The sequence below is a fragment of the Trachymyrmex cornetzi genome, unplaced genomic scaffold (assembly GCF_001594075.2).
Source record: "Trachymyrmex cornetzi isolate Tcor2-1 unplaced genomic scaffold, Tcor1.1 scaffold1100, whole genome shotgun sequence".
NCBI lineage: Eukaryota > Metazoa > Arthropoda > Insecta > Hymenoptera > Formicidae > Trachymyrmex > Trachymyrmex cornetzi.
The window spans coordinates 202849-216226 of record NW_017295655.1 but is presented as its reverse complement, the minus strand read 5'-3'; the positions used below and the strand labels follow the sequence as shown (position 1 = coordinate 216226).

General features: G+C 32.2%; 1 protein-coding gene across 3 annotated transcripts in view; it reads right to left on the bottom strand.

Moving 5' to 3' along the window:
* Positions 1–1557: 1557 nt before the first annotated feature.
* Positions 1558–13378, bottom strand: part of sl (small wing phospholipase C gamma 1) — a 13652-nt gene continuing 1831 nt past the window's right edge. For 2 of the 3 annotated variants that reach the window (XM_018510739.1, XM_018510736.1), the window contains exons 3-20: positions 10384–10533; positions 10174–10312; positions 9844–10006; positions 9436–9749; positions 9160–9366; positions 8639–9059; positions 6097–6408; positions 5293–5474; positions 5010–5187; positions 4831–4896; positions 4483–4674; positions 3917–4138; positions 3637–3843; positions 3170–3551; positions 2955–3094; positions 2092–2199; positions 1891–1989; positions 1558–1804 (exon numbers count right to left, since the gene is read on the bottom strand). In XM_018510739.1, coding sequence (XP_018366241.1) covers positions 1975–1989; positions 2092–2199; positions 2955–3094; positions 3170–3551; positions 3637–3843; positions 3917–4138; positions 4483–4674; positions 4831–4896; positions 5010–5187; positions 5293–5474; positions 6097–6408; positions 8639–9059; positions 9160–9366; positions 9436–9749; positions 9844–10006; positions 10174–10312; positions 10384–10533 — 3398 coding nt within the window. In that variant the 3' untranslated portion in view covers positions 1558–1804; positions 1891–1974. The remainder of the gene's footprint in view (positions 1805–1890; positions 1990–2091; positions 2200–2954; positions 3095–3169; positions 3552–3636; positions 3844–3916; positions 4139–4482; positions 4675–4830; positions 4897–5009; positions 5188–5292; positions 5475–6096; positions 6409–8638; positions 9060–9159; positions 9367–9435; positions 9750–9843; positions 10007–10173; positions 10313–10383; positions 10534–13378) is intronic. The other variant, XM_018510746.1, reaches the window with a different exon arrangement.

Here is a 13378-nt window from a genome sequence, read left to right as displayed (position 1 = left end):
CACTACCGTGTCTCTTGACTACTATTATCACGAAAACCATCATTTCTCAAAATAGAAAACCAAAAATCTTTGTGAAATACCGAGTAGAATTCGAAATAGAATTTCAAATAGCAATTATACGTGATAGGTCGCACACGTTTTCGACGTGCGAATCAAAATCGAATGGTAGATTCGCAACATTGTACGGAATGCTTAAACGCTTGGTTATACTTCCTTTCTCAAGATAACGCTATTTTCGAGTGACTTTGCCCTCACCTTGACGTCACCCAAGGTCAAACTAATGGTATCATCTTATGTTCCTCTCGAAGTCACAAAACTTTTGTCTGAAACATTTTTCTCTAAAATGTACTGTTGAAGAGAAATTTGAGATCGTCATTTAAAATGGAACACCGTGTATACACCGGGTGTAGCGAAATTTTTTACCAAGCGTTTTTGTGTAGATAGAGCGGACTAAACTGAAAAGTCCTCTATCATTTTGCAATTTTCGTAATAGTTAACCAAGATATTAAAAAATTATTAAAAATCGCTGAATATTGTGGTTTTTAATAATTTTTTACTCAAATACTATCAACTTTACAGAAAAAGAGCAAGAGACAAAAATTTATTTTCTTCTCATAAAGTTCTGAGAATTTTTTCAGAATTTTTTAATATCGTATTTTCTCATATTGGTAAAAATAATTGCCATATAAGAAAATGCAGCACTAAAAAGTTCATAACAGATTCTGAAAAAATTCTTAGAGTTTTATGAGAAGAAAATAAACAATTTTTGTTATCTCTGGCAGGTTTTTGGAAAGTTGATAGTAATTGATAAAAAAATTATTGAAGACCAATATTCGGCAACTTTAGTAATTAAGGCTCCTGAGTAGTTATCACAGTCATATTGAATTGTAACATTAGAAGCGAAAAATGACATGTTAACTTTTATTACGTGTCATTTATAAATAAAGACAATTTGGATAAAACAAAATGATGAGATTGTTTTAAAACATTTGTAAAAATGGATGAAAACTATGCTTATTTTCCCTGACAGTCAATAAGTAAAAAGTGATAAAAGGCAGAAGTGCTTTTATTCGATGCGCGTACGCAACTTATTTTACACGTGCCTTTTACTTTTTACGATTATTTATTGACTGTCAGGGGGGATAAGCATAGTTTTCGTCCATTTTTACAAATGTTTTAAAGCAATTTTATCATTTTATGTTTTATTTAAATTGTCTTTATTTATAAATTGCACGTTATACAAATTAATGTGTCATTTCTCGCTTTTGACGTCATGATTTAATATAACTGTGGTGACTACTCAGGAGCCTTAATATTTTGTTAATTGCGAAAATTGCAAAATGGTAGAGGACTTTTCGACGCAGTTTAGTCCACTCTATCTACACAAAAGCACTTAACAAAAAATTACATCCTGTATATATAATAAAATATGTTACAAGTTTTAACTGGAATAATGTCTGACAGTGTCTATATGTCATAGCGATAAAACTATATGTAGTATATTGTTTCTCTTTCCTGAGTCTACTTTTTAATTTTATTCTAAATTTTAATTCTTCCTCCTGTTCTTCTCAATAAGAGAATATTTATTCATTTACCTTTGTTTCATATTGTAATTACAGAAATACTTTTAACATATTGTTGTAATTACATATATATGTCTAATTTGTCATAATGCAACATAAATATATACAGTCTTTTAACGATATGTAATATAGTCTGATCTAAAACATATGTTACTTTTATATTATTATGTACTAGCGCAATACATACGTTTCACTTATGATGATTTGTAGATCTGTATCATCTAAAATAAACAGATGATATATTAGTGCACATATAACAGAATTTATCTAAAATAAATATTTATTGTCATATATTTTATAAATTTACCTTATTTCATATACTAATTTACTAGTTTTGCTAGCTTGCATATTTAATATTCTATAACACAGGTTTAATCTTAGTTGTTTTATTTTATGTATTATGTACCTATAAGAGACAAAAAATTTCATTAAAATATAAAAACAAATCATATAAATTTTAATTTAAATATCAATATAATGAATAACTTTGGATGAAATATTTCAATACCGATGGAGTTGCAATAATGATGTGTACTAATAAAGAAGCAAGCTCAAGATCTTCGCTATACATGTTTTTTAATGGAACACTTCTATATCCCATTCTTAAACAGCGTATCTGAACAAAATAAAATTTGAATAGGAAACAAAGATTTTAAGTAAGAATATTCTAAATAACGTTAAACATAAATGTTTGGCTAACATGCCGAATAGGCAGATCTGATGACCATGACGTATGTCATTGCCAAGGTCATGACCCTAAGTGACCTTCACTAGGTTTTAGTCGTTGCTCGTTATTCGTTAACAAGTTATCAACAAAAAAAGTTCATCATTAAAACCTAACTTTTGGACACAACTGTGCTCCGATGAAATAAATTCCCTGCTTTAACAATGCAAAATATTTTCTTATATAATTTTTATGTTTTTAGAGCAGAGAATTTGCGTTAAAAGCAGGGAATGTTTTTATTTCTATATACAATATTAAAAACTATTCTATACCCTTCCTCGTTTAATAATGACTTTTCACGCGAAGCGATTTTCACCCCAGCTTCTCCCACTGCTTCAGAAGCGCACAACTTCCACCCTACCTCTCCCTTACCAAGGGGCATCCGACTTTCCACGCGAAGCAACTTGGCGAGATATGGAAAGTCGTGTGCCTCTTAATTTCTGTTTTATGTAGTAGAAAAGAGACATCATTTTTCAAACTTTTTTGTTAATAAATTTTTAATAAATTCGACGGCTAAAACCTGGTGGAGGTCACTCAGGATCAAGACCTTGACAACATATGTCAAGGTCAATCAAGGTCATCGAAACTGTGTCCCCCTATTCGGAATATTTACCAAATGTTTTTATAAATAACGATTAAATACCCACAGGATAAGTAGCTTGTCCTATGAAATTACTGTCGCCAAACATATCTTCGTCTTGTACTAAAAATCGTATAAGAGCAAAATATGGATTGAATACTTCAAATTCACATGTTTCGTTCCACATTGGATTAAATCCATTATCTTCTATAAATTGAAGAATTATGTTTAGTTAATGTAGTGTTTGATGAAATTATAATTTGAAATATAGAAGATATTTACGTATCGTCCTTGTTGTTAATTTTGTTCCGGCGTCAAAATCTGCGCCTATAATTTCGATCTCGACGGATGGACTGGCAGTGCCTCTTCCTGATCTCATTAAATGTCTCGCTCCAATAACTTTTAAGCTGATTTTGAGTGATTCAACTCCATACAATGTATTTTTGTCGTATGGATTAAAGTCATGTCTAAACATAAATTCTGGTTTCAACAAATAGCCACAATTGCCATTCTCCTTAAACTTAGCCTGATTCAATTGCATTGATTTATCTCCGGTCTGATAGTTCAAAGCTACCATCTGACAACCAGAATTCCACATTGGTATAGGATTATAATTAGATGAATCAATACGTTGCCCCTTTGGATAAACTCTACTAAATTGAACCTATAAAGAAAAATAATTTATTACTAAATATGTACTTTTGCATTTTATTATTTTAATCCATCCATATTCTCTCGATATTTATTACCTGATGATACTTTATAAAAAATTTATTTTCTTGTTGACACATTAATTTTTCAGCCTTTGTTTCAGGGAAACTACTCATTTCATTGAACGTAAATCCCTTAGTTCTTATTCGTTCTATGTTAAATGCAACTGATCTACAATATACTATAAGATTAGACATTTCCTTGGCTATTCTCCATGCTCTTTCCATCTCTTTATGTTGACTTTCCTAACAAAAGTAGTAAAAAGTGCACACGATGCTGAATAATATTTAAATTTTATAAAGGAAATTATATATTTACCCTAACACTTGCATTTTGTGCAGTCTCTTTGATACTTGACATCCATTCTAACGCAGCATCTTTCGAAGGCGTCGCGACTTCAAATACTGAACACATACTAGGATTTTGTATCCTTAAAATCCATTCCAAACCTGATCTTTCCCCAACTGTTAATTCTACTACAGCACCCATAATATCTAATGAACCTTTTTGCAAGCTACCAAGCATCATAGAATCCGCTGACTAAAAAAAAAAAAGAAAGACACTTATTCTTTAAGTTAGATGTAATACACTATATTATAAACTTTGAATAAAGCCTGTGGCACACGATATTTATTTTCCTGTTGGATTGCTAGCTGGATTAGAATCTTATCACCATATTGGCTGTGATGTTGGCACTAACAGCATCGCAGCCAATACAGCGGCAAGATTTTAATTCAGCTAGCAATCCAGTAGGAAAACAAGCATTGTATGCCGCAGGCTTAATTATATGATATGATGTGTATTTTATATTATCATTTTATTTTATATTATCATATAGTTTTTTCTGACCATTCATGTGCTTAAATATAAAATTCAAAACTTACGTCCCCTTGAGATTCTTGTTGATCAATTTGTTCTACATAATTAGCAGGAAACCAATGTTGTTTTTTACCACCATAATCACCTCTCCACCAGCCTCCACTTTGTGGATTAACGTTAGTAATTATAGCATGCTTGACTAAGGTCAATTCATCGTCTCTTTTAGCTTTATAATCGTAAATAGCCTTAACAGTAACCTTTAAAATAATTCGATATATTAATATATTGAATTATACATATCTATAATTAACATCTACTTTTACGAAAAAATATTTCTATATATATCTTTATCATGTTATAAGAATTGGTAAATATGAATTTGATAATTATTGGCATCATTTCGGAAAGCTTACTTTTGACGTAAAACTTGTAGGATCCATATAACCTGGGATGCCATAAACAGATCCATCATCATTATCCTAAATACAGAGAAAAAGGAATGTTACAATATTTCATATCCTTTAGTAGTTTGATATATTTACATGTTATATATGAACTCGAATAAAAATCGAACAAAAGTAAATGCACATACCAAACCCATTTTTCTGATAACATCTTGATTAACAGGATGACTTAATTTAATTTTTTTGAACAATGGATGCCGTTCGTAATAATTGACTAGTTCAACTAAACTCTCAAATTCTACGGTTCCAGTGGTATAGAGCCTCCCTTCGAGTTTTATTTTACAGTGTTTTATCTTCTTTTCTGTTCTATAATAATAGATTATAATTTACATGTGTTAGTATACGAGAAGTAAATTGACTATATAAAATCTAAAGTTATATAGAAAATATACAAGCTTTAAGGAAATATACCTAAATGAAATTGCATAGCAATTACTCTCTCTTTCGCTAGGTCTTACTAAAAATGCACCATCTATAGGGATACGCTTTAACATTTCTTCTGCTGCGATTCGAGTACATTCGGGATGCCACCATTCTTTCTCTTCATGTTTGTTTGGTTGAGGCACTGGTTCTTGTAATGTGATAAGAAATTCCTATTCATCAAAGACAATCGTATATTTCACGGTCTTATTTCAAAACAAATACTTTTGTTCCTGATTCAGGATGTATACATACGCACACTTGCAAATGTGTACGAGGGTCGTTCGATAAGTCTGGTAAATCTTTATAAAATGGTGTAACAATCCATTTGATGACGTGGTATCTGGAAATTATGACTCTTTAAACTCTTCCAGGCCAAATGTCAGCTAGAATTGATGCATTGTTCACGTTCAGTAGTCATTTAAAGCGAGTGATAAATTTAGCAGTTGCCGCGTGTAAAAATGGGGCTGAAAAAAAGGAATTCCATGCAAAATTGCAGAATTTGGCTTCGAATTGATTCCTCATCCACTTTACTCCTTATCCACTTAATTTTGCATGGAATTCGTTTTCTTTTCTATTTTTATACTCAATTGCTTAATTTCTTGTTCTCTTTAATCAACTACCAAACGTGCATTAATTCTGGTTGAAATTAGACCTGGAAGAGTTTGAAGAATGATACTTTCCAGGTGTCATGTCAAAAAGATTTACTCATAAAGATTTACTGAATGACCTATATATATATAGAATATTTTTATCACAATGAATATTGTATTTTTTATAATATATTGCACTCACTTGACTTCTAAGTGGATGATTACGATAATGAGTAATTAAACTGTACAGACTGTCAAAACAATTGGTGTCAATAAGATAATATTGCGTTTGACCCATTTCTTGCTTCAGTTTAATACGACAATGGTTCACCTTTCCTTTACGCCAAAATGATAAACAGTAATCACCCACAAATGTAACACATTGTCGTACTAGAAAAGTACCGTCTCCAAGATAGGAATAACGTCGTAGTAATTCTTCAGCCTCTTCTCTTCCTCTTGCTAATTTTCCATGAAACCATTTCTCTCCAAAGTGTAATTCATCATTTGGTGCGCCCTTTTCGAATTTTTTAAAACACAAGTTATTTTAACATAATGTTTAACACATATTTATATCTATTATAAACAAGGTTGGGTAGTAACTAGTCAATAAATTAAAAGTTAAATAAAATATGAAAGAGTTAATAATTTTTAACTTAATTTAGTTACTTTTAAATATTAATTTATTAACTGTTTTTAAGTTAATTTTTTTGATCTCTCTAAATGCTATATTATATTTTGCAATTAATACAATATTATTCGCTATAAAATCTTAAACGTTGGAGAATTTGTTTCAAAAAAGCTCAATGATTGTATGATGGGCGCGACGCTCGTAGTGCTCAAAGATGAACATGGATTGGGTCTGCATTTAGGGAATACTATCAATGCTATTGCGTTATGCTATTCTTGTTTTACGTCTGATGAGCGATAAAGAAATAAAAATTTTTTATTTACATATATTAGGTGTACAACTTTGCTTCCGCCATTTTTCTATAGATGGCTTTAGCAGTAAGTGGTGGTCGAAATAAATAGATCATAGACGTCATACAATAAACTTGGGCATCTGTCAACATAACCCCATAAAAACATAAGTCAATTTGTGTCTGCATCATAAAGTTATTCTCGATTGAAAATGTCAGTTTACGAGTCAAATTCTCGTTATTTGCGGGAGGTTTTAATTTCCTGCTTCAATATGAAGAAATCTGCGGCTGAGGTTCATCGAATCCTCTCAAATACTTATGGTGAGGCCGCTATTAGTGAAAGAACGTGTCATGAGTGGTTTCAACGCTTCAAGAACGGTGATTTTGACGTCGAAGACAGGCATAGCGGTGGAAGAGAGAAGGTTTTCGAAGATGCAGAATTGGAGGCATTACTTGATCAAGACTCGTTTCAAAATCAAGAAGAATTGGCACGATCATTGGAAGTGACTCAACAAGCCATTTCAAAACGCTTCAAAACCATGGGAATGATTCAGAAGCAAGGAAATTGGGTGCCGTACGAGTTGAAGCCGAGAGATGTTGGAACGGCGTTTGTTTGCTTGTGAACAGCTGCTTGAAAGACAAAGACGGAAGGGATTTCTGCATCGCATTGTGACTGGAGACGAAAAATGGGTTTATTACGATAACCCCAAGTGCAGAAAATCATGGGGAGTTCCCGGCCATGCTTCCACGTCGACGGCCAAACCGAATATTCACGGCTCCAAGGTCATGCTCTGTATTTGGTGGGACCAGCTCAGTGTAGTGTATTATGAGCTGTTAAAACCGACTGAAACAATCATAGGCAATCGGTATCGAACGCAATTGATGCGTTTGAGCCGAGTGTCGAAAGACAAACGGCTGCAATACAACGAGAGACACGATAAAGTGGTTTTGCAGCATGACAATGCTCGACTCCATATTGCGAAAGTGGTCAAAACATACTTGGAAACGTTGAAATGGAAAGTCCTACCCCACCCACTGTATTCTCCAGACGTTGCTCCCTCTGACTATCACTTATTTCAATCAATGGCATACAGCCTGGCTGACCAGCACTTCCGATCTTATGAAGAAATAAAAAAATGGATCGATTCGTGGATCGCCTCAAAAGATGACCAGTTTTTTCGACGCGGGATTCGTACGCTGCCCGGAAGAAAGTAGTAGCCAGCGATGGACAATACTTTGAATCATAAATGTATAACCAGTTTTTTACAATAAAACCTCGAATTTCGGAAAAAAACCGGCGGAAGCAAAGTTGTACACCTAATAATTTTCAAAGAACAGGCATGACCAGCACAAAGAGGAATACAACATTACTTACATTTTTTAAAATAACATTTTATTTTTCTTTTATAATATTATGAAAATATTTATGTAAAAATACTAAAAATCAGTTTCTTGTTGTACAAAAAATATCTTAATTTCATATACTTTACAAATAAAATATTAAATTTACCCGATAATCTATATCGTAATTATTTTGTTATTTAAAGAAATCCAATTTTTTAAAAATTAAGATACTCTAATTTTTAATAAAAATGATTTTCAAAATTAATTTTTATTTAATTTGAGTTAATTCAATCTTAAAGTAACTTTAACTGAGTTAGTTTTTTGTTCATTCAACTTTTAACTTAATTACATTAATTTTATAAACCATTAACTTTAACTTAATTGATTAAAAAAATATATATTAACTTACCCAGTCCTGATTATAAATGACAATTAATAATGAATCTAGTTTGTATTTTTTTTATATGTATATAATGTACATACATCTAATGATCTCCGAATGCCGTTTTCCTCATCGTCATCGTGTTCGGTTTCCTGAGCTCTTGAAAATGTGTCTGTATAAAATAACTTTTGTTGTGTCAATACAAAAAAATGAGGATTCCATTCTCTATCAATTGGATCTTCCAGATAAAGAATCCCATTTTTTACAGTATTTCTAAGATCCATCTCTTGTCTGCTTTCATCATTTCGAACAAGAAATGAGGATTCATCAACGCCATCAGGAAGTTTCTTGTGTTTTAACAAAATTTTTCTACGTAATGCATATGGTGAAGGTAGACAAGTTTCATTCTTGTCAATAGGTTGGACTAACAACATGTCACCAAATACTTCTTGCATAGTTGTTGCCATTTTACGTTGTTGGGGTAAAGTACAATTATCCTCAATAGATAAAATAACAGGATACCTACGTAAATAAAACGTGTCAATAGAAAAATAATAGCTATGTAAAAATAATCAGTTTGATTGTTTCTTTTCATCTTTGCTCTTTCCTTTTTGAGACTTACTCAGATGTAGCAAAAGCATGCTCCTTGATCGTTTTAATAACATCCAAAAATTTGATTTTGGTGGTAAGAGTGTGTCCATGAAATATAAATGGCATTCCATCTGGACCATCCCAACAATCAAGCTCTATACATCTGCACCCTGCTCTCAGCGCACGGACATAGGCCTGACAGCTACTTTCGCTGCTAATCTGATCTCCCATCAAGTATCTAGAAAATCACACATATAGTCCAAGTAGTTAGAACATATGCATTTTCATTTCTTTAAAGGTTACATACGTGTTATGCGACGATGCTATCCAATAATATGCAAGAGGTCGCGTCATATCTTGAGAAACTTGGTTGAATTTTTGACTCCATATGTCGTTATGCTTAGAAAATAAGAAGTCTATAAATTCTGAAAAAGTAAAGTATGGCTCTTGTATGTCTCTTTGAGAATCTTGCAAATAGTCTCTAATAAAACGCGATATTTCTAACTCATTATTCCCCAATTTGTCTTGTTGCTCAGTTACTAAAAAATTTTGAAATTCTTGAAGCGTAATAGTTTGTCCAGTTTTAGAATAATTCAACAATTTATGCCAATCCGCGAGATTCTGTAAAAAATATTATACCAATTACAATTTGTGCACAGATAAGTGCTGACGCTGATCTCTTTTCATACATAAGAATACTACAATATTTACTCACATTTTGATCAAACATTAGTTTATGGTACAGAATGATAAAATCATCAAAACCAAGTTCATTCCGGTTTCTCGTATCTACTTCTTGGAACAATTCTCTGAGTCTATTTGTAGCAATTCTGCAATTAACCCGAGGCAAAAATGCTTTTACATCTTTCAACGTGACCCTGTCAGTTGGTATAATAAACATGAAAATGATAGTTAATAATTTTTTTATATATTGATATAAAAAAAGTAGAGATACATAAATAATCTATACATAAATTGCATCCATTGTCATATAGAGAGAAATATGAAAAATATAAAAATAAATTGTATTAGAAAAGGAACTTACGTTTCACGAGAATTTTCCATCGAGTAAAATTCTTTTCTAAGCCATCTTTCAACTTGTAATGGATATGGTGCATTTATAGTGTCTTGTACCAAGTGACGCAATCCCTTGACCCATAGTTCACATTCTTTCTCACTAAGAGCTGACATAAATAATATGTTTTAGCAAAAGTAACCAACACTTAAAGTAATCACCAAAGAATATCATATTTACCAGATATCGAAAGAGTTTTCAGTCTAAATTCCGATCCATAATATATCACAAAACATCTTAAATTTTCAATTCTCTTAGCATCTTCAGGCCATTTTTCAAAGTCTTTAGATTGTTTTCCTATTCTAACTTCTTTGACCTCTCTTATTTCCACTGTAAATAATATTTAATAAATTAAAATAAATACTTAAACAATCACTGATATGCATACATAATTCAATAATATGCATGCATAATTCAATAAACATGCAGTATACAACTCCTTGTAGATCTTATTCTAATAGATATCATGCATAACAATATATACATGATAATATGTATTTTTTATACATTTTACAGTCCACACGACATTTTATTTATATCGCAGAATAATGCGATACTATTAACAGATAAAATTTAATCGATTGCAAAATTTAAAATTGTCATATATAAATGACGGCCAAAGACGAGCGAAAATAATAAGATGTTAAAATAATAAACTCTTATAATAATTTTAATGTTAAGGCTACTGAGTAGTCAGCATGTGATTCAAAATCAATCGGTGGCCAGGCGAAATGTGGCGAAATCGGTAGCAACACACACAAGCACGAGCCCATGTATATGTGCTCTCGGCGCACCGAAAGCGAGGCACTTGGACTCGTGCTTGTGTGTGTGTGTTACAGCGCCTCGCCACGATAAATGGCTGAACTTATAGGCGTAGAAAAGTGACGTTTTGACGACGAAATTTGTGCACGAAGCCATTTCGTTATTATTTGCTTAATTGTGGAAATGTGACTTGTCTCGTATTTATGAAAGTCCTAAAAATGGGCAGAAATTATAGTTATCTTAGAATTTTATACGTAAAAGTGTACATTTCACTCGTTTCAACAGCTGTTAAACCGTGTGTTTCTGCCAGAATATAGGCTCACTTTACGAGTCTTTTACGACCATTTACTGATTATCAAGGGAGGAAAGGACAGTTTCTGCCCATTTTTACAAGTGTTTTAAAGCGATTTCGTCATTTAGATTTATTCAAATTGTCTTTATTTACAAATGGCATGGTGGATAAATTAACGTGTTATTCCTCGCTTCTGACATCACGATTCCAACATGACCGCCGCGACTACTCAGGAGCCTTAAAATTACAATAAATCGCGCGAAACTAGTTTCAACTTTATAAAGTCTTCATTAGTCGCAATAATTTACATAAAAGTTGTTAAATTCATGATTGGATTTAAATGTTTTAATAAACTTAACAACATTATTACGAGACATAAAGATAGAGATCCGGATGATTGCAATAATAGTGTAATATTAGTTGTAAAGGTTGTGATGCATCATATGTAGGCCAAACAAAGAGGCAACTAAAGACTAGAGTAACAGAACATAAAAAAAATTTGAATCAAGATATATCTAAGCATTCAGTTATCACGGATCATATGTTAGAGTTTAATCATATGTTTGAATGGGACAATGTAAAGATTCTAGATAGAGTGTAATTATTATAAGTGATTAATATCAGAAATGATCCATATCAAGGTTAATGGTATTAATTCTAGTGAAGACACTGTGCTTTTAAATGAATCATATTTTAACATCCTTGACAGAATCAATAATAATGATTATAACGATTATTGATTGTTGTGTCCTTACTATTCTTTTGTTGTCCTCTTATTTACTTATTGTTAGATGTCATATGATATCAGTCTAAAAAATGCTCACCATTTCATATAAGATTGCCGTTGAGATTAGAAGCATTTAACTTTGACAATTATATTACTTTGATCGTCATTTTACATACGACTATGGTTGTGACCAATAGCATAAATCTTAACAATTATTGTAAGTTTGCTTTCACTATGTATACGTTCTATATTTAAATTTAATTTAATTCTTATTATAACAATTATCATTCTCTAATTTTATATATATTAACAGATGTTGCTGTAATACAAAATGATATAAATAATTGTTTGCATGTTATACAACATATAAGAGACTCGTAATGGTGGAATATGAGAATTAATTTTATTAAAGATCACTAGAGAGAATTTTATTTATTGACTACATTTGATTCCAGATTTTTTGTGATTGTGTAATATTGGTATGGGAATAAGTTTCCGCCCATTGTAGAAAGATGTCGTTAGTAGCATTGCTTGTGTGTTTGATAAAACGGCAACACATGTGTTTAAAAGGTTTGTGTTCAAACTTTTGAGCCCAATAGTTGGCATTCGTTCGAAGCGTAAAAAAGAGTAACTTTTTTTGCGTTGAAGATGTCGGAATTTATTCCAAAAAAGCAACATTTGCGGGAAGTTTTACTCCATTATTTTATTTTAAAGAAAAGTGTTGCAGAATCGCATCGTTTGCTCGTAGATGTTTACGGTGAGCATGCTCCATCGAAAACCAGTTGTAAAGAATGGTTTCGGCGATTCAACAGTGGTGATTTTGACGTGCGTGACAAAGAACGCGAAGGTGCACCGAAAAAATTTGAAGATGCAGAATTGCAAGCATTACTTGAAGAAGATTCATGTTAATCGCTCGATAGGTTGTCAAAAGAGTTAAATGATGATAGATCCACTGTGGAAAACGTCTACACGCAATGGGAATGGTGCAAAAAGAAGAAAATTGGGTGCCATATAAATTGAAAGAGAGAGACATGGAAAGACGTTTGGTCATCTGCGAGATACTTCGTCAACAACAACAAAGGAAGGGTTTTCTACATCGTATCGTAACTGGCGATGAAAAATGGGTCTACTACGATAACCCTAAACGCTTGAAAGCATGGGTGATGCCAGGTGAATCAGGTCCATCAACGCCAGAACGAAATATCCATGCTTCGAAGATTATGTTGTGCATCTGTTGGGATCAGAGAGGTGCTATATATTATAAGCTGTTCAAACCGTCCGAAACCATCACTGACGATCGTTATCGACTACAACTGATACGTTTAAACCAAGCTTTGAAAGAAAAACGACCGGAATGGGACAATAGGCACAACAAGCTGATTCTGTTACATGAC